General features: G+C 44.0%; 1 protein-coding gene and 1 non-coding gene across 6 annotated transcripts in view; both read left to right on the top strand.

Annotated features, from left to right (window-relative positions):
* Nucleotides 1-16308, top strand: part of LOC147746880 (target of EGR1 protein 1-like) — a 71043-nt gene extending 54735 nt beyond the window's left edge. For all 5 annotated transcript variants that reach the window (XM_086952283.1, XM_086952284.1, XM_086952285.1 and 2 more), the window contains 2 exons: nt 5199-5370; nt 15216-16308. In XM_086952283.1, coding sequence (XP_086808409.1) covers nt 5199-5370; nt 15216-16121 — 1078 coding nt within the window. In that variant the 3' untranslated portion in view covers nt 16122-16308. The remainder of the gene's footprint in view (nt 1-5198; nt 5371-15215) is intronic.
* LOC147746881 (small nucleolar RNA SNORA11) lies at nt 13433-13561 on the top strand. The gene has a single exon (XR_015300391.1). It is a non-coding gene; the product is annotated as a small nucleolar RNA SNORA11 (small nucleolar RNA).
* Nucleotides 16309-19384: the final 3076 nt, after the last annotated feature.

Below are 19384 nucleotides of genomic sequence, written 5' to 3'. Positions count from 1 at the left end.
TGGTTGCACTGGTCTGTTTTTTAAGTGCGCCCGGTATTAGGAAGCTAATAGCGGGGTGGTCTGACCATTCGCAAGGAGCAAACGAGGTTAGCCTGACCGCTTTCTCCTTTGAGATGGAGGCTTTAGTTTGATCTGACAAGGTGCAGGCTTGAGTAACTGTTTGGTCAGCTAGGAAATCTTTAAAGATGTTGACCTGATTGTCATTAAGGTCGTACCAATGAAGGTTAAAGTCTCCTAGGAATATATCCTTGGAGTGGGGGGTGGTAAATAAATGGATCATTCTTGCCCAGGGTGTGGTAGGTGTGCAGCTTGCACAATTGGTTATGCGTTGCTTATGGAGAGTGCAAGGTATTGCAGGAGTGAAGGGGATCCGCGTGAAGTTGGTTAATGATTCGGTCGGAGAGGCGGATGACGGCGAGAACGCCCCCTTTTTTAATTTGTCTGTCTAGCCTTATGATGTTGTAGATTGGAGGAACCAACAAATCCATGCAGGATTGTGATGTTTCGTTGAGCCAAGATTCACTTAAGATTGCCAAGTCTACAGCTTGATTTAAGATGAGTTTGGCGATGTCAGAGGCGTGCTTCACTGCTAATCGGCAATTAAGTAGAAGATCAGAGCGGTGTTGCGGAGTTCCCCGGTGTTGTGTTGGGAGTTAAGGTAGGTAGAGGTACTTGTTTTAAGGTGTTGCTGTTTATCCTTCTATTTCTGAATGCGGAAGATCTATCTGCGTTACTTGTGATCGTATGGGTTTTGTTTACGTCATTCTTGGGAGAGGGGGGTACTATAAAAAGTGTGTTGACTCATAAGATAAAACAGCTTGAGTTTCATTCGCCGATAAAGTCAAGTTGTATGCGAGGGCGATATTGTCCATCCACCAATGACAAGGGTGGACGGTTTAGCTTGTTTTGAATGTGGAGTACTGATTTTTTTAAATTTTTTTTTTTATGCGTTTGAATGTAGCGAGAGAGTAATTGATGAGGTGCAAGATGCTCTTCATTTCGAGAATAGCATTATGGATGCTCTGAGAAATGCTGACTGTTTGGTGATTCAGAGATTCAAGGTCCGTTAGTGTAGCCTGTGATAGAGGCATTGGGTCCCAGGTATCAGTGTTTGGGTTGCTGTTGCACTCAGTGATCCTGGCGGAGAGGCTGGATTTCGAATTCCCTGTGGTTTCTGTAGGTAGAGGTGTGCACGGGAACTGTTTTATTCAGAGGAGTGGCAGGGAGGTGTTTTGGGGGGTAAGCGACTAGCTTTGGCTGACCTGTCTGGATGTGGGAGAGGGATGATGATTGGGTGATGAGGTTGCAGGCGTTGTTTTTTTGAGAGGTTGAGAAAGCAGGATAGGCAGTACTCTAATAGACTTTGGGGAGATTCTGCTCTGTGCACTATAATGTAAGGACAACACGCTGGGGAGATTAGTGCCAGTCCTCTCTATGGAAGAGGATGTTAACCGCATCGCTGCGGCGTTATTTTTCCGCTGTGCGGCTTTTTTCAAAAAGCCGCGTTAGATGACAAGCTCAGCTCGTCATCCGCACACGACTACCGTGGGTGATGACGAGCTAAGCTCGTCATCAGCAGCGAAGGGGTTAAGGAGCCTAAGGAGGTAGCTTCAGCTGTGATGGTTGTAAACGGGCAGCCTTACCCTAAGAGGCTAACTTGGGACTGAAGTTGGCTACTCTAGTGGGTGTTAGATTGAGAAAGAGGCTTTGGAGGTGAATGGAAGGAGTGAAGCCAAGCACCTGATCTTTTAGGGTGAAGAAGTGGTCATCACATTTGTTTAGATCCTTGTTTGCTGCTTTTAATCAGAACAGTGCCTTTTTTGTGTTACGTTAAGGTCAGCTCTGAAGTTTTGTGAAGTATTTTGGTGCCGTACGGAATGTTTTTAGTTTCAAGAACGTTTTGAGAGGTTTAATATGGCTGCTCGCGTTATTGCTATTTTCCTGGTGTAGAATATTCAGTCAATTACTATGATGCCCTTTTCCATGTTATAGTACGGGTCGGAGATCAGAGTCTCAGGGTGTCTTCTCCGAAGATTGTGTTTGAAGGTTTTTGAAGCAGACCTGGATAGGTGGTGGTGGTGGGGGTATGTGATGGTGTAGGAATTAGATCCTGACAGTTTCAGGCCCGCAGCTGCCATACTGTTGAGGGATAGAGTGCAGGTTATGCAGAGTAGAAGTTTCTTATTCTTGCTCTGTGGCAGAGCGGTCTAATTGCAGTGATGTTCTAGATATATTCCCTAGCCAGTGTTGCAGGACGTTTCAGCGAAGTCACTTTATTGTATGGGGTGGGCTTATAAATCCAGTGAAGAGAGGAAAAAGTTGCACTGCTAAGCCTAGTTTTCTTTTCCAAGTACATGCAAACTGATCTAACATGCAACATGAACTTCTAGTTTTGTTAATGGGCAGTCAAATATTGAGAGATGGCGCTTTGTTTCTCATCACCTCAAGCATTCCAGCGATCTGTTTTTAGGGTAGGGGTTTATATTGTCTTTCTTACTTCCTGAAAAGTGTTTTTAAGATGAGGAATTAGACCTGATTGAACGAACAGCATGATTTTGGGTTTGCAGATATTTTTCACCTCATGCTGTCAATAATAAATACTAATGGCTGCTTCAGGTGTCTCTGTAATGCTAATTTCTCGAAATAAAGCAGTTTCTCTTGGATCTCTTTACTACAGCAGCATAGAACTACTCATCCCTGGTTAATATATCTGTGAAGCTAGTAGCACTCCATGTTGTCGCATAGGACTCCATAGACTCATTTGGCCAATGCTATCTTGAGAAAATGTAAATGTCCTGTCAATGATGCTCTTTTGTGAAAACGTTGCTCCAAACGTTGTACTGTCCCTTCATGTTCACTTAACGCTTGACCCCCAACAGGTGTGCTGTCCCAGCAGACCCAAATAAGCTACTAAAATGCATTTTTACATTTTCTGCTGTAGCACTGCACATCAATAGCCCCCAAATGAATAGTAAATACTTTGAATGAGTCTTTACAGCGGATGTGGGCTCACACAGAGAATCAAGAAATGGTGATGGAGGATCGATGGCTTCATACAGTGCATGTTCAAACAGAAAAAAAGAGTAAGAAAAATGACCTGTGAAGAACAACAAACGTCAGTATTGAAATAAAGCACTAGGAAAGCACCAGATATAGACTTAAAAACAATGCTTTTGAATAACCAGTCCTAAAAACCATAAGCATACAGTGATACCCGTGCAGTGCACTTGAAACCGAAAATTACATTAAACAAAGTGGTGCTCATGTACCCTGTAGACCATTGAGTGAATGAGGTCTTTGCATTACAGGGTAGCACTAGTGGTGGTGTTCTCCTTACTTAAAATGCAAACCATTTCATAAGGGTGTACACGTCACGAGTGTCCTGCTGCAGAAAAGCGGATCAGTTAGAAGACTGAAAGCAATTTTTTGTAATACCTGATGCGCTGTTCTGCTGTAATCACTGTTGAGAACTAAAAGCAATGGTATCCCACTGCAGGCAATGGAGCACATTTTGCATATGAAAGTCTAATTCACCTTAAAGGGGTTGAGGGGTGTGCGTATTACTGTTTAGCAATCTGCGAAATCGGCTCCTCCAGAATGATGTGTGCATAACATGTAATATGTACAAGCATTTATCGCGTTACTGCACTCTCTCGTTAATTTAAAAGTGAGGGGTGTGACGTACTTAGTCTAAATTTGAGAACGAATTTCAAAACTGGCATTTAGCGCTATATTTTAGCTTAAAATGTGTTTTCCATCCATTTGGGTTGAAAGACCACATTTTACATCAAATGAATAGTACCAAAAACAGTTGCCACAAAACCGGCCGGAGGTTGCTTTCTGCCCGTTTTCATGCTATTATTTTTTGGTGCATAATAGCGTAATTTCAAATAAAACAGATTTCCGAAGTTATGTAAAATATGGCGTAATTGAATCTTAAACTATCCTTAAAATTAAAGGCTTCTATTGAGTGTGCGCACCATGGAGCAAGCTCTGACCGAGGTGGAGATGAGCAGCCACAGGGAACAAAGACACAAAGGCCTCTCCAACGGCTGATATCATCTGCCAGACATGACAAATTCACAAACCCAGGCCACGGCAACACTTGAGTGAAACAAGAAAGCAGTGCCAAAGTGAAATGTGAGCGCTCCGTGGTCTCCAGTATGAAAACAGAAGTCCATGATTGACCTTGGTACCTGTGTTACCAAACCTGTGGAGCAGAGCAGCCAGCTCTAAAAACAGCTTCTCTCCCGAGCATTCAACAGACCTTTAATCCTTGAACACAGGTTTTTACTTCGGCTACAAAGTAGCAGTAAATACCCAAATAAAACAAGGGGTTCTACTTTATCTGACAAAGTGCCCAAATTCTGAACATAATCTATTTATTTCGCTTTCCATAGTTCACATTAGCTGACCTTACTACTTTGTGTGAGACTCGATCTTTGTGTAGTGCCATTTCTTATATGGATTTTTCCAATCTCTTTTTTGTATGTCGCTGATACTGATTCCTTACCGTGACATTTTTTAATTTATGAAAACCATAGTGAATTGGCACCCTGTACTGTTTGGCTCGCTCTGAAGAACTGCATTTACGTCTAGATTTTAAACTGACATTGAGGTGAGAAGGGTCCTTTTTTGTAGGTTTCTCAAAGTTAAAAAGTGTCTACAAAAAAATCTGACTTTGTAATGATCTTTAGACGTGTCCCGAGATCATACAGGGTTTCAAAGTAGCTCTGTGTGCACGGCTGTACCATCTTGAGTCACTGTCTCTAGTAATTACTTTTTTTTGTGTCATAATTTATTGACTTAAGTTTAGTTCAAAACCATGTTCTTTTCTTTTACCTTTTATATTAATATTGCTATGAACGTCTCTCGAAAAACTGCATTAACATGTACTAAAGATGAAAAAAGATATGCTATTGGTGTCCCAGATCTTTTATAGGTCATTAGCTAAAAATGGATTTGGTGTAAGAATAGAACTATTTTTGAGGTAATTTTAGTTACCAGGCAAACCTCCAGCTTTGAGCTGGATAAGTCAAAAAAGTTTTTACCAGCGTTGCATCCCATATGATTCATATGATTTTGCCTGGTAGCTATGGGAACAAATATTTTTTTTATGATTGAATCGCTCCCTGAATCTAGTGACTGGTTTATCATTGTTGCAAAACGAATTATGCACTTTCCGCTTTGTCTTTCAGCAAACGAGAGAACTTAAAGCTGATCAGCACCAACGACCAGCACTTGAAAATAGAGTTTTGTACCTATCCCGATAGTATGTCTTCCACTATAGACTATCGTTATTGTTCCTTCCCAGAGGCCATAGAGGAGTCCAATGGAGCCCAGCCTGCGTCAGTCTGCGAAACCTTCTCGGTGAGTTATGGCGCTGCAGTATATGATAGCAGCTTCTACAGTATCTGTAGGATTGATGAGTAAACATGTTTATCCATGATTATCTTTGGAGAGGTACATTTAGTAGCATTTACTTTTGACCCAACAACTTGTTTGGCACATTTTAAATTACTTTATTGTTTAATTATGTCGCTACAAATTAATTAGGTAATGAAGAATGTAAATGCTTCTTTGGTGAGTTTTAAATTGTGAATAAAATGTTATGCATTTATTCTTCTGCATTGGATCAATAATAGTATTGTAGACTTTTTATCTAGAGGACTCGTGCATAGTATTGATTTTAATTTGTAGCTCACCAATCTTTAACGTTGTGGTAATGTTTTACATTCTACAGGAGGAACTATCCTCTGAAAATCTCAGACTTCTTTCTCATTGCTTTGGGAGGAAGTGTGGGCTACTTAGGAAAACACCCTACAGGAAGATTTCTTTAGTGGACAAGGGAACTTCTTTAGAAAAACATTTCTTATTCGCTTCAACTACATTTTTCTGTCACAGGTAGTTATTTTTAAAACACCCCTCCTGCAGTATGACTGCTTCCGAGCAATAGGCCTTCAATATCCTCTTGCGCGCTATAACAGTTAGCAGTTTTCAGCTGCATGCCCATATGGCTAATTCAGATATACCAAAGGGGATGATGGACGGAGCCCTTGAGCAAATCACAAACTCACCCCCAGTCAACTGATCTGGGTTTATTCCATCATCATTCTTTAGCTCAGTCCACCACCCCAGTTCAGACATGGTCATATGTAAATCAGTCAGACCCTGTGCCTCATGGGAACAGTCCAGCCCGAACTGCCAAGCCATGTCTTTCCTGGACTGGAAACCAGCATCCAGGGACCAGTTTCTGACTGATCAGCCGTCATCAGCCAGGCTAGCTTGAATCCAGAGGCAAAGTGAGCAAGGGACCAACATCTGGGCATACCCTGCCTGATCCATCCTCATTCTTTAGCTCACTCCACCACCCCAGTTCAGACATGGCCATAGGCAAATCAGTCTGACCCTGTGTGCCTCATGGGAACAGTCCCTCCCGAACTGCCAAGCCATGTCTTCCCTGGACCGGAAACCAGCATCCTGGAACCGGTTTCGGATTCTGGTTCATAACCCTCATCAGCCAGGCTTTGAGTCCAGTGGCACAGTGAGCAAGAATCACACGCCTGGGCATACCCTGCCTAAGGGTGCTTGTTTCCAGTTCAGGGAGGACCTGGCTTGGCAGTTTGGGCTGGACTGTTCCCATGGTTCACAGGGTCAAGACTGATTTGCATATGGCTGGGTTCAAACTGCAATGGCATGGGGAGCAAAAAAACTATGGATTGAGGCCCAGATCTCTGTACTGGGGTGAATGTATGACATTGTTCTGCTTTCTGTTCAACTGTTGTTTTTTGCATTTGGGTAATTCAATAAAGGAGTCTGACCCCCAACTTGGTCTAAAAAAATAATAATTTTTAAATAAAAAAGGCAGGGAAACCCTTGCTGATTTGAATCTGTTGAAATTGATATTAAGGCATTCTTTGTATTGAAAGTTCATAGTCTACATAAAAATAGCACATTGCTCCTGTACGTTTTTATTATGTGGTCTTGAGTTCAGCCAGCCTATTTGAGACTGAGCATTTGTTTAGTTTCTCAAGAGATAAAGTGCAAAGGATCAATCTAAATATTTTAATATTTTTTTAGAGCTATGAAAAGGTTTTAGATCTCGAACCCATTAAAGGTGCTGGGAGAATGGCTTGCAATAACTGACCACTAGCAATCACTCTGACAACATTTCAGCCCTTCGTTTTTTGCCCACTATGTCACCTCCTTTCGGACCCAGGCGAATGGCAATCAGTCTGAACTCTGCTCCAATAGGAACAGTCTCGCCCAAACTGCCAGGCCAGGTCCTGCCTGAACCGGAACACAAGTAACCCAAGACCAGATTTGCTCTAATTGGTGCTCTTTGGTCGGGAGCAGCTTGGCTCCAGTGGCCAGTCTGGTCATACCATGGTACACTATGACATTGCAATATTAACAAATTAACAATGTGTGGAATTAAAGGGGTTTTAAGGTTATGTACTACTGTAACTTGATGGGCAGCACGATGGTACCCTAAATATTATTTTTGTTACAGTGACCCCTGAGGAAGGGAGATTCCCGAAATGCATGTGTCCACTCTACTAAAATTACCAGAAAGTACTCTGTGCACCGGCTACTCTGGTGACTAGGCCAGCTTTCTTTCTCTTAAGCCTTCGCCTCAAGGTTATTGAACACCCTTTCTACTCCGCCTCTGACTAAGCAAACCCGATATTGGAGCGCGCGACTTCAGTAGAATTATTGTATTAGCTGTATCTGTCCTAAAAATATGTCTTGAAGTATTCCTCCATTTGGTCTGATGCGTCTGTTGCATAAATGTTTTCAAAGAAACTCCAAACTGGTGTCTAGACACCAGATTAAAAGGTTCTTGTTACCTAGCAAGCTAGAGATGCCTTTAACAGTGAGAAACTAACTTGCACTTCATAGTTCCAAGACTGTGCAGACCTGGTCAGAGAGACGGTCCTGCTCATATTGGTGCACAGTAGCTCAGTCTTGTGATAAGCCTTTACATTTCTTCTTGATTAAATAAAGAACTTGTTGTGATATAAATATTCTCCCTTGTTTTACACCGGATAGCACAAAGGGGCATGTTCATTAGTCCTCATTTGGAAAGATCTTTGTTAATGTAGATGTGTTTTTTTTAATAGTACAGAAACCTCTAGAAGATCAAAAAGCAAGAGCTGACTTGCATTGTTTTTGGGTGGATTGAAATAAGGGGTGAAACGCATGTCTTGGAGGGCCCATTCTGAACCCAAAGAACCAGCTCTTTTGCACACCCAAACTAAAAACCTGAGCAACTGCATCTATGAGCTCAAACCCAAGGTATTTAGTGCTGATCATCTGGTTCAGAAATGGTGTGTTCATTTATAGTGAGATTGTCTTTGATTTTGCCAATTCACAACTTTGTTAAAGTAAACTTGTCTACACCATTATGGGTCCAACAAATCTGCTTCTGATTATTGTGGGAAGCTGGCTCTTTATATAGTGGACCAAAACGAGGTACTCTAGTATTATGTTTGCCTCTGTAAACCAATAGGGTTGCCTGGGCTCTTTACACAGTCACACTTTTTTGTGGCAGTCTGGGTGAGCAGTTTAGGCCTATCTGGCGGTTGTACTAAGCATTTGTTTTACTCGCAGAGGCAATACATGAGGGACACACAACAATAAATCGGAGACCAATTTAAAAAAAAACTTTTTGATACCAAGAACTTTGTTACCAAGTAAGTACTTTTTTTAAATGTGAATTTTTACAGGTAAGTAAATTGTTCACTTAAATCACCTAAATGAGCCTTCACGCAGCAATGCTTCCCTGTGGAAGAAAGGGCTTGTGTTGCATACAGTTAATTGTGATCTGTTTCCGGGGGTCTCCTTCAGGACTTAGGGTTGTAGGGTGTCAAGATTCAAAGTACCATCAGCAATTACTCGTTACCTGCCCTGGGGTGTCAGAGTGCAGCGGTGTGCTGGTCGTGCTGGGGCCACCTAGAAACAGGCTGCAGGGACTTGGACAAGTCATGGGGCTCAGGGTTCGTAGGGGGCATCGCAGGATCTTGGGTACCCAGGCTGGGGTGCTCAGATGTAAAGTGGAAAGGTCAGCTTGGTGGTTGAGGGTACAAAATCAGGACAGCTGGGCCACTCTGGGAGTAGGTCTCTGTGGTGCTGACGTCCCTTGATGGCTGCTGGGTCTTTGTGCAGTGATTGGGCTTCGTTTGCTGCAAGGGGTCTGGTACACCAGATATTGGACCTGTGATTCCGGTTGATCCTGGTGTCCTCTCACTTGGTGGGGGTACAAATCTGACCTTCAGGTGCACAGGGTCCTCTTCTTGTTGCTGAATCGGGCTGGTCGGGGAGCAGCCACTCGGTAGACCAGACTTTGTGTTTTCAGTGCCTTGCGACTGCAGGGGAGTAGCTCCTTTACTCCAAGGGAGATTGCTGGCAGTTTGTGAGGCTGGTCAGCTGCAGGACGAGTCGCTGTTCACAATTGTTGAGACTGGGGCAGGCAAGGCTTTGCACAAAAAGTCCCAGTCTTCAGTCATCGCTTTTCCCACGGCTCTTCTTTGTCCTCTTCTTCCTAATTCATTGACTCTAAATTCCTTGTGTCAGGGGTGCCACCTAAATATTCCATTAGGGGCGTGAAGGAGAGTGACGTGTAGTAGCCAATGGACTACTCAAGGTGTCTACACCCTCTGATCACTTCCTGTGGGGATAACCCTAACCCAGAGAGCCTAATTTCTCCAAAATTAATATAGTTGAATTCTAAAAGTTGTGTCCACGTCAGGTAGCCCACCTTAGGGGTTGAACTAGCTTGAGAGGGGGGCATGCCTGCTGACTAGCTATATTTCTCTGGGGTGGCGAAGTAAGCTAAAGAACGATGATGGATTCAACCCAGATCTGTGACTGGGGGTGAGTGTCTGAAAAGTTAAAGCTCTCCGTCCATCCTCTCCTTCTGTTTGCTTTGTTCGCCCTAAGTTGGCAGGGTTTACCCCGACGTGGGTCTCTTGCTCACTTTGCCACTGGATTCTTGCTAGGCTGGCTGATATGGGGGGATTCCCCAAAAATGGTCCCAGGATGCTTGTTTCTGGTCCTCCAGGGAAGACCTAGCTTGGCAATTCGGGCTGGACTGTTCCCATAAGGAACAGGGTCAATACTGATTTACATATGGCTGGGTCTGAACTGGGGTGGTGAAATGAGCTAAAGAACAATGATGGATTCAACCCAGATCTATGACTGGAGTGTCTGAAAAGTTTCAGCATTCCGTCCATCATCTCCTTGTGTTTGCTTAGCTAATGTTCTCGCCTGTCATGGTGCCAATTGGGCCCGGTGCAGGGGGTGGCATTTCCCTCTCTCTGGAAGCCTTGGGTCGCATAACAAAGACCGCGGGGATGGGGGCAGGCCGGTCTACCCCTATCTTGCCACACCCTAGTAGTAAGTAGGTTTTCAGGAGGCATCTCGAAGATGCCCTCTGGCTGCATGTATTAGTAAATCCACCACTGGATTCAGTGTGGGTTTAATACAAGATGTTTTGATGTTTTATACCAAACCGCTCTGGTTTCAGTGAAGCCAATATCTAGCTGGTGAACTCTTAAACACCGCACATGTACTCAAAATAGCTTCCCTGTTCACTTGTGATATCTAAGAACCGACTTGGACGTCACCGGTGCATAGCTACTCAGATATATCCATACATGTAGTATAGTGCATCCTGCCTTAGGGCTGTAAGGCCTGCTGTAGGGGTGACTTAACTATACTGCATGCATTATCTGCAGTTATGTCGTAAGTAATGTGTGCCATTTTGTGTTTTTACTTTGCCCTTGTAGGCTGTGTGCCATGTTGCGGAAAAGTTGGTATGTTGGTTCTGAGGGGCCCCTAGGGAGGCGAAATGCATGCTGCAGTCCTTAAGAACACTCTTTAGCCTGCTTGCCCTAGGTACCTAGGGTACCATTTACTCGTTACTTAGAAGGGTTGCTAAAGGTATTGCCAATTGGGAGAACAATTGTACGGTTTTAGGGAAAGAGATCTGGCACTGGGAGTTTGGATAGCAGGAACCCAGTGCACTTCTGTCAAGTGTATCAGATAACAGGCAAAAAGTGGAGTGACCATGTCAAAAAGGAGCACATTTCTACATCTATATTTGTCAGTAGGTTTTGCCTTCATTGGGTGATGAGCTTGCCAGTGTCCCCCCCCCCCCCCATACATTTATTCCACCAGAGCAACTGTTAAATATGCTTCAAGTTAATATTCTCAGATATTTATGCAGACAGACCTCTGTGCATATTTTGTTATTTGGACTGCATTTTGTCAGATCTGTTCTTCCCTAGAGATCTTTTGAAGGAGCCTAGATAGGTGGTGTATAAGAGATTACTAGAGGCAGTACTCGGTCCTCAAGTTCTCCGGTTCATGGGTCATTCCACAGTACATCCAGACTCATTTTATTTAGCAACTCTTTGAAGTTCAAAAAGCCTGCCAGGCAGTGGACATAAGCAGCGCTTGATAGTACCCTCAGTGCTTGGGATAGTTACCAAGCTGTGCTATTCCTCCTATGTGTCTAAATAGCCAAAAATGATGGCAGTGGGTGGATTGGTTGAATATTATTGTAGACCTTTGGTGCCTAGCTAAGTGTCTATATTGCAAGCCTAGTGTAAGAAGCCTCTTTTTCGGTCTCCTGAGCTGCAGGAAGTCTGATTCACGTCACTGGGCGAAGATTGAGCAAGTGGGTAGGTTTTGCAAGAGCTTTAGAGCTTTCTATAATGATCTCTTGCTGAATCACGTTAACCTAAAAGGACAGAAGGTTCTTAAGTGACGTGACTTGTAACATGGTACACGTGAGTTATAGCTTTCAGGATTCCTGAAGTGCGACCGTTGTGTTCTAATGTACATTTTATGCATGTCTGTAGCTTCTGTTAAGCGCATTTAAATAAATTGCTGTTTTCTAATACTTTCCTGGCCTCAAATGTCACTAAGGATCTTCTGTCGGTGCCTTCCATGGCCAGGCGGTTGGACAGTGAATGAAATGAAATGAAAAATTACATTTCTATAGCGCATAACTACCCGGAGGCCTCGCAGCGCTTTAGACTGATTACTGTGTCGGACCTACGGGTAGTTAGTACGCTTTTGCAAACAGGTAGGTCTTTAAGACCTTCCTGAAGGACTGTAAGTTACTGTCTTCTCTCAGGGTCACAGGCAGAGAGTTCCAGAGCCTTGTCGCTGTATGGCTGAAAGAGCGGCCGCCCCATCTGGCCCTCTTGACTCTGGACGAAGTTGCCAAATACAGTGTTCCAGAGTGTTTCTGTAGTGCTATTACTTCCATCAATAAACTACTTATTTTCCTGTTCAGAGTCTGCACCAGCATATACTTTACTTTGAGAAATAGATAGTGACGTGCCCTCAGCTATGGTGCAGTGTGGTTGTTCCCCTAAAGCCCAAAATGAGCCATGTTGCATGATCATGGACTCTGATGTCGGTCAAGTGGTCACTTGAGCCCGTTAACAGGATCTACAAATTCAGTTTTGTTGGCCACTGAACTTGCATATGGGAATGAGCTGCTTGATAAGGTACCTTTAAACCTTCCTTCCTGCTCTAAGAATGTTTGTGTTTGGTGCCAAATAGCCACCGAACAGAGGCTTCAGGTGATGCTCATCGTTTGCGTATAGGATGGATCTTAGCGTGACTTTAAGAACATGTTTGCAGCAAAAGTCGAACCACTTAAAAACAATAACACTTATTCAGGGTCATTGTTGTACTGCTAAACAGGACTTTATATGATTGAATTCGGCTGGAACCCTGCTTTTTATATCCAGGTGTCCTTAAGATCTAAAATCTGTTTGAACCTGGTGTCTACAAAATTAAGGGGAGTATCCTAGGAGCTGAGCAGTCTGGGTATCTATTGTACTGACCGAGCACTATTCCCTAGTGTTACGGAATCCCAAATGCTTCATGTTGTGATTCTGTAACTTATAAATTCGAGGAAATTCACATTTTAACAAAGTGTTGTTTGATAATGACTGAAGACTTGGACTAATTCTAAATGTATCTAGAAAGTTGATACCACTGAAAGATTATAGTGGAATGTAAGTACATTGTTGTTCATTCTGTTATCTTTCCCTCCTCAAAGGAAGGCCAGTGATTACTTTCCTCACCCTATTTATTGTTTTCTTTCAGTCTAGGTTCAGTCCTTGTTGCTTCTCTAAACCCGCTTGCCCCTGTGTAGACCATGCACATTTGGGTCCCTCGCATTTGTATGATGCCTCTCCGGTGAACATGCCTTCACTCCTTGGAGTCATTGTCTTTTTGAGCCTAGAGCGGTTCCCTTCCTTCCACAAGCTGTTGCTATCTCCTAAATTAAGCTTCATTCTTTTCTAAGTTTCTCGACGTGAGAATGTGAGTTTTGTAGTATCTCTCTGCTTTGACTTCCTGTGGCTCAGGGATAACACTGACAGGGTCTCTGAGGTCTACTTTGATCTTGGTGTGTTCAGAGCAGCCCACAGAGAGACTCCTGCTGGGCTGTTTATACCACACCATAGAGAATCACGCTGTCCATGTCAAACAGGGGGCCTTGTGGCTTTTCTGTCACTGGTAACACCGTACATTTATATATCTGAATCCTACATATAGTAAATAGCATGTGCAATAAATGTGTTTATGCCTCTTTGCGATAGTAGATGCATACACGTGCAGAGTGTAACATGTTCTTAACAAGGTTGGGGGGGGAATAAGGTGGTATCTGGCTCACAAGGTAAAGCCTCGAGTATGCCATGAAGCCCCATCACCTCCCATAATGGTAATAAACATCATACTATATTCTGCACATCTGCATGCATATATAGAATTCCTGAAATTGCATTTTTCATGTTTGTTCTTTAAAAAGATGATTAATGCCAGAAAACGAGGGGTTACATTTGTGCAGAAGCCAATATTTACATTGAAGAGGACTATTGACATTAACAAGAGGTGTTTCCATGTGTAAAGCAGTTGTAATCTGCAACTGTGGTAATAAACTTAGATTTGTCCTTTACACTATAGTATAGTATTGAAAGTGTGAATGGGTGTTTATTAGTGCAGTTGCTCTAAATTTAGTAAAGCTGTTTAAGTACTGTTTTTGAGCCACATTTATTTTTTTGTGTGTGGGGTTGGGGGTGGTTATAGATAGAACCATGTTTCCATAGGTAAAGCTTTTTTTTTTTTGATTTGCATTTAACTGACGAATCTTAACAATTTTCCCAAGAAAATGGTCCGGTGATCTTGTTGCACATGGATAGTTTCTGGGGGATTTGTGAAGCCGGGGCTGGGAAAAATGGGGTTGAAAAAAATGTGTTGCATCAATAAATGTCACTGGAATTACCTGTCAGGAGTGTGCATGAATTTCCCCTTCAATTGGTAGTTTTGTGCTGATACTCTTTGGTCTCTTCATCCAATCACGTGCCACATTCAGGGGCAGAAGGAACTGTGGGACACAGTATTGTTGTGCATTTATATCCGAAGAAAGCAAGGAATTCTGTATAGTTGCCAAGTTTAATTGGAGAGATGCTCCTGTTGGAGCTCATCTAAACCAGCTACACTCTAAATATGACCTGGTGTATTTTTCTAGCATAACTTTTAAGCATAGGATTAACACTGCTGCGCTAGAAAAGCGACAAAGCCGTCTGCCATTTTTGCAGCAAAGTCTGTAAACTAGTGCTACCTATACAGAGCTTAAAATGTTGTGCTTAATACCCCTTGTGTCGAGACAAACTAGAGCGAAACGCGTCAGGGGAGCCTTTTCTTATTCCAGGTTGGTTTGGATGATATTTTACCCATTGAAGTGTGGATAGAACTGTGCTAATTGTATGCTTAAAATCTCTACTAGAGAAAAAGCCACTTGAGGTCACAGGTGTTGTGAGGTGCTCTAACGAGAGGGCAGCAATCCACCTACACTTGGGAACTACCCAGAGGTTTTTGCTTAGTTTGTATAATTTATGCTTGTGGGACCTTAGTTTCTATATTGAAACTGGGTGGAAGGGAAAGCATTTCACAGACTTACAAATTGTACTAGCTATACCTGATTTCATTGTATAGGCACAATTTTCATTATGCTTTATTGATAACAAAATGTATTTGTTGGTTAAACAAAGCTTCTTCAGAAGATCTTAAGGAAAACATTACCAGTTACTTAAGCCGCTGGCTGGGCTTGGGATAGCGCAGAATCTACATTATTTCTTAGTGTATGCCATAATGATTAAATAAACTACATATTTTCCCTGTCTTAGGCTTATGGATGGTGTGCAAATGGTGTGACGTGTCCCCAGTCGCACAACATTGACCTCATTATCGATGAGGATGAGAGATCGAAAGGAGGTAAGCGGAAGAAACGGAGGCACCGCAAAAAGAGGAACAAGGCGGAAACATCTGCAGTGCCTGAAGGTTCAAAAGAGGAACAGGAAATCATAGAGCAGGAGAACTTGGAAGACGCAGACGAGCCCTTGGACATCGATGGAGCAATTCCTTTCAAGAAACCCTGCATGGGACTTGACCTAGAGGATGATTATCTAGAAAACCCTGACCAGGAGGGTTTGGTGGCTAATAACAATGGAGATGTTGCACAGACACCTCATGGGAATACTCTGGTGCAAATAATGGAGCCAGTTAAGGAAGAAACGAAACCTAATCTTGTGTGTGAAAGCCAGTTGGAAACCAAGATGGAGGAAGAGTTGAAGGCTCCTGACTGTCAGCAGCCCGACTCCAGTTGCCCAACAGTGAATGAGTCTGACTTGGATCTCAGCGTGCCGAGAAACAATATTTCAGTCCAAGAGGAACCACCTCTCATCACTGAAAACACTTGCACAGACACAAGCAAAGTCATCAGCAATGTACAGTGCACGCTGTGCAGCAAATGTAAATGTGAGTTGGGAGTCACTAAAGCTCCAGAGAGGCCTGAGGGGGGCACCCATAGGGCAGGGTTTGATGCCTTCATGACTGGCTACATTATGGCTTATGTATGGATGGTTAAGAAAGGTTCAGACGGGGACTCCAAAGAAGCACCATGGCTCCCAGACTGTCACAATAAAGTGTACTTAAGTGGCAAATCTGTTCCACTACAGATTGTGAAAAGCATGTTCTCCAAATCCTCTAAGGCACACAATCTTAAGATGAAGCTTGTGTCTGGTGATGGATAAACCAGAGCACTGGAACAGTTCAGACTTTCTGACCAGGTTTTATTTTCCATATTAGTTTTTTGGGACCCAAATCGCTAAAAAGAAATTGTTAGCCTGAAATGTGTTTTCTTTTTAAAGTAATAGATCAACTTTATTGTCTGAATTAATTTTCCTTTTTAAAAAAAAAATATATTAGATTTTTTGTGAACTACAGTGGTTTCTTTAGTGTTTGGGAGGAAATAAAAAAAAAAAGCTGGAGGATTTAGAGACCAGGGGTGTTCTTACCAGCTAACTGTGGTAGCTTACATGCTTTTCTTCACCTATACATGCAAACATGGGCCCATTGCCTCCTGTTGTTGCCACTGCATTACAGTGGTTTCCAAGATCCTTCAGTGGCTGTCTGCTTCCAGACCACTGGTGGGCCCAAGTCAAGTCAAGTCATAAAATTTGTATAGCGCACTACATACCCAGAGAGTTTCAAGGCGCTTAGGAAGGGGAGGATGATTATTTGTCAAATATCCACGTTTTAAGCTGCTTTCTGAATGCTAGGTGATTCTGGGTGAGGCGAAGGTAAGCGGGGAGTGAGTTCCATGTTTTGGCAGCCAGGTACGAAAAGGATCTGCCTCCCATGGTGGTCTTGTTGATGCGAGGTACAGTGGCGAAGGCTTGGCTGGAAGAGCGAAGTTGGCGGGAGGGGGTGTAGAAGGACAGTCGAGACAATCTGGTCCGATGTCGTAGAGTGATTTGTGTGCGTGGGTAAGCAGTCGGAAAGTGATCCTCTTATTGACGGGTAGCCAGTGGAGGTCTTTAAGGTGACCAGAGATGTGTTCGTTGCGTGGGATGTCTAATATGAGCCTGGCTGAGGCGTTTTGGATTCGTTGTAGTTTCTTCTGGAGTTTAGCGGTGGTACCTGCGTAGAGGGTGTTTCCGTAGTCCAGTCGGCTCGTGACCAGTGCGTGGGTGACCGTTTTCCTAGTTTCGGTGGGGATCCAGCGAAATGTTTTTCTGAGCATGCGAAGAATGTTAAAGCAGGAAGAGGATACGGCGCTGACTTGTCTGTTCATTGAGAGTGAAGAATCCAGGATGACGCCAAGGTTCCGTGCGTGGTCAGTCGGGATGGGTGCTTTTCCGAGGGCTTCCGGCCACCAGGAGTCGTCCCATGCAGAGGGGGATGTACCTAAGATGAGGACTTCTGTTTTGTCTGAGTTCAGTTTCAGACGGCTTTGTTTCATCCATTCGGCGACTTCTTTCATTCCTTCGTGTAAGTTAGTTTTGGCGGTGCTGGGGTCCTTGGTGAGAGAAAGGATCAGTTGAGTATCATCCGCGTAAGAGATGATGTTGAGGTTGTGTTGGCGGGCGATGGCCGCGAGGGGGCTCATGTATACGTTGAAGAGGGTGGGACTGAGTGAGGATCCTTGAGGTACGCCGCAGATGATTTCAGAGGCCTCGGACTTGAATGGTGGGAGGCGGACTCTCTGGGTTCTTCCGGTGAGGAACGAGGTGATCCATCCCAGTGCTTTTCCTTGGATTCCGATGTTTCTGAGGCGTTGTAAAAGGGTGCTGTGGCAGACTGTGTCGAAGGCTGCAGAGAGGTCGAGGAGGATGAGGGCGACTGTGTCTCCATTGTCCAGTAGAGTTCGAATGTCGTCTGTTGCTGCGATGAGGGCGGTCTCAGTGCTGTGTTTGGCTCGGAAGCCAGATTGTGAGGGGGCGAGTGATTTGTTGGCTTCGAGGAAGGCGGCGAGCTGGTTGTTGACGGCTTTCTCGATGACTTTGGCCGGGAATGGAAGAAGCGAGATGGGGCGGTAGTTTTTGAGTTCGGTGGGGTCTGCTGTAGGTTTTTTCAGAAGGGCGGTGAGTTCAGCGTGTTTCCAGTCTTCTGGGAAGGTAGCGGAGTTGAAGGAGCAGTTGATGACGTCTCGGAGGTGCGGAGCTATGACGGAGTCTGCTTTGTTGAAGATGTGGTGAGGGCATGGGTCTGTGGGGGATCCAGAGTGGATGGAATTCATCAGGCGGATGGTGTCCTCAGTGGAGATTGGGTTCCAGGCGTTAAGGGTGTTTACGGGGGGAAGATGGTCAGCAGATGGTAGGGTGGGTTGGCTTCCGGGTTGGTTGTCAAAGCTGTTGTGGATGTCAGCAATCTTGTTGTGGAAAAAAGAGGCTAGGGAGTCGCAGAGGGTTTGAGAGGGGGTGATGTCGTTGGAGTTGGCCGAGGGATTGGAAAATTCCTTGACGATGTTGAAAAGTTCCTTGCTGTTGTGAGCGTTGTTGTCAAGTCGATCCTTGAATGCTGTTTTCTTGGCTTTTCGGATCAGTTGGTGGTGAGTACGGGTGGCGCTTTTGAAGGCGTCCTTGTTGCTGGTGGATGGGTCTTTTTTCCAGGCCTTTTCAAGGGAGCGGCAGAGTTTCTTGGACTTCTTGAGATCGTCGTTGAACCATGAGGCCTTCTTGTTGCCAAGTTTGTGTTGACGTTTTTTCAGTGGTGCTAAGGTGTCGGCGGTGTTGGATAACCAAAGGGTGAGGTTGGAGGCGGCTTCGTTGGCGTTAGAAGAGAGGGCTGGGGAGGTTCGAAGGAGCGATGTGGAGATCTGATCCGTGGTGATTTTGTTCCAGTTTCTTTGTAGAGTTGGTTGGAGGTGGTTGATGGGTTTCGGCTTCTTGTAGGTGTACACCGGGCCAGTACAGGCTGGTTTTGATTCTTGAGAAGCTCTAATCTATTTACCGTATTGCACCATTCTGACAACTTGTGCTATCATTGAGTTGGGTGGAGTTAATCATTGGGAAGACTGGTTGGTGAAGATGGCTCTGCCTCAGATGATCCTCAGCGCACTGCAGTACTCTTTATTGACCAGGTGAGCATGGTAACTACACAACATGCAAAGTTTAAGTAAAGGGTAAAGTACTTTTCCTTTATTGAAAGAACGGAAAATGTGTTTTCAGCTCAACTAGTATAATTAATGCAGAAGATGAGTAATTAATGAAATGACTTAAACCTGCTACTGCTCAGAACTAGTTGCAAACTATCTGTTTCCATGGACATGTCTAGTCTGTCTGCATGTACAATGTTGATTAGGATGTAATTCTTTTTTTTAATCCCCTGTAACCAGCGAGTGCTTCGAAACCGTCCTGGCTGACTTTTCAGACATCTTATGTGAGTCAAAAACAAATTTGCACCCCTTGCAACTGGCCTCCTGTTGTGTAGGTATTGTCTGAAGAATGTGAACCTCTTCTTCTTTACTTCCCGGCACCTGGAGGAACAGTGTTTTGGTTCCTCATAAACTTCA

This window comes from Lissotriton vulgaris, chromosome 1_1, assembly GCF_964263255.1.
Source record: "Lissotriton vulgaris chromosome 1_1, aLisVul1.2, whole genome shotgun sequence".
Lineage (NCBI taxonomy): Eukaryota > Metazoa > Chordata > Amphibia > Caudata > Salamandridae > Lissotriton > Lissotriton vulgaris.
This window is presented reverse-complemented; position numbering and strand designations above follow the sequence as displayed.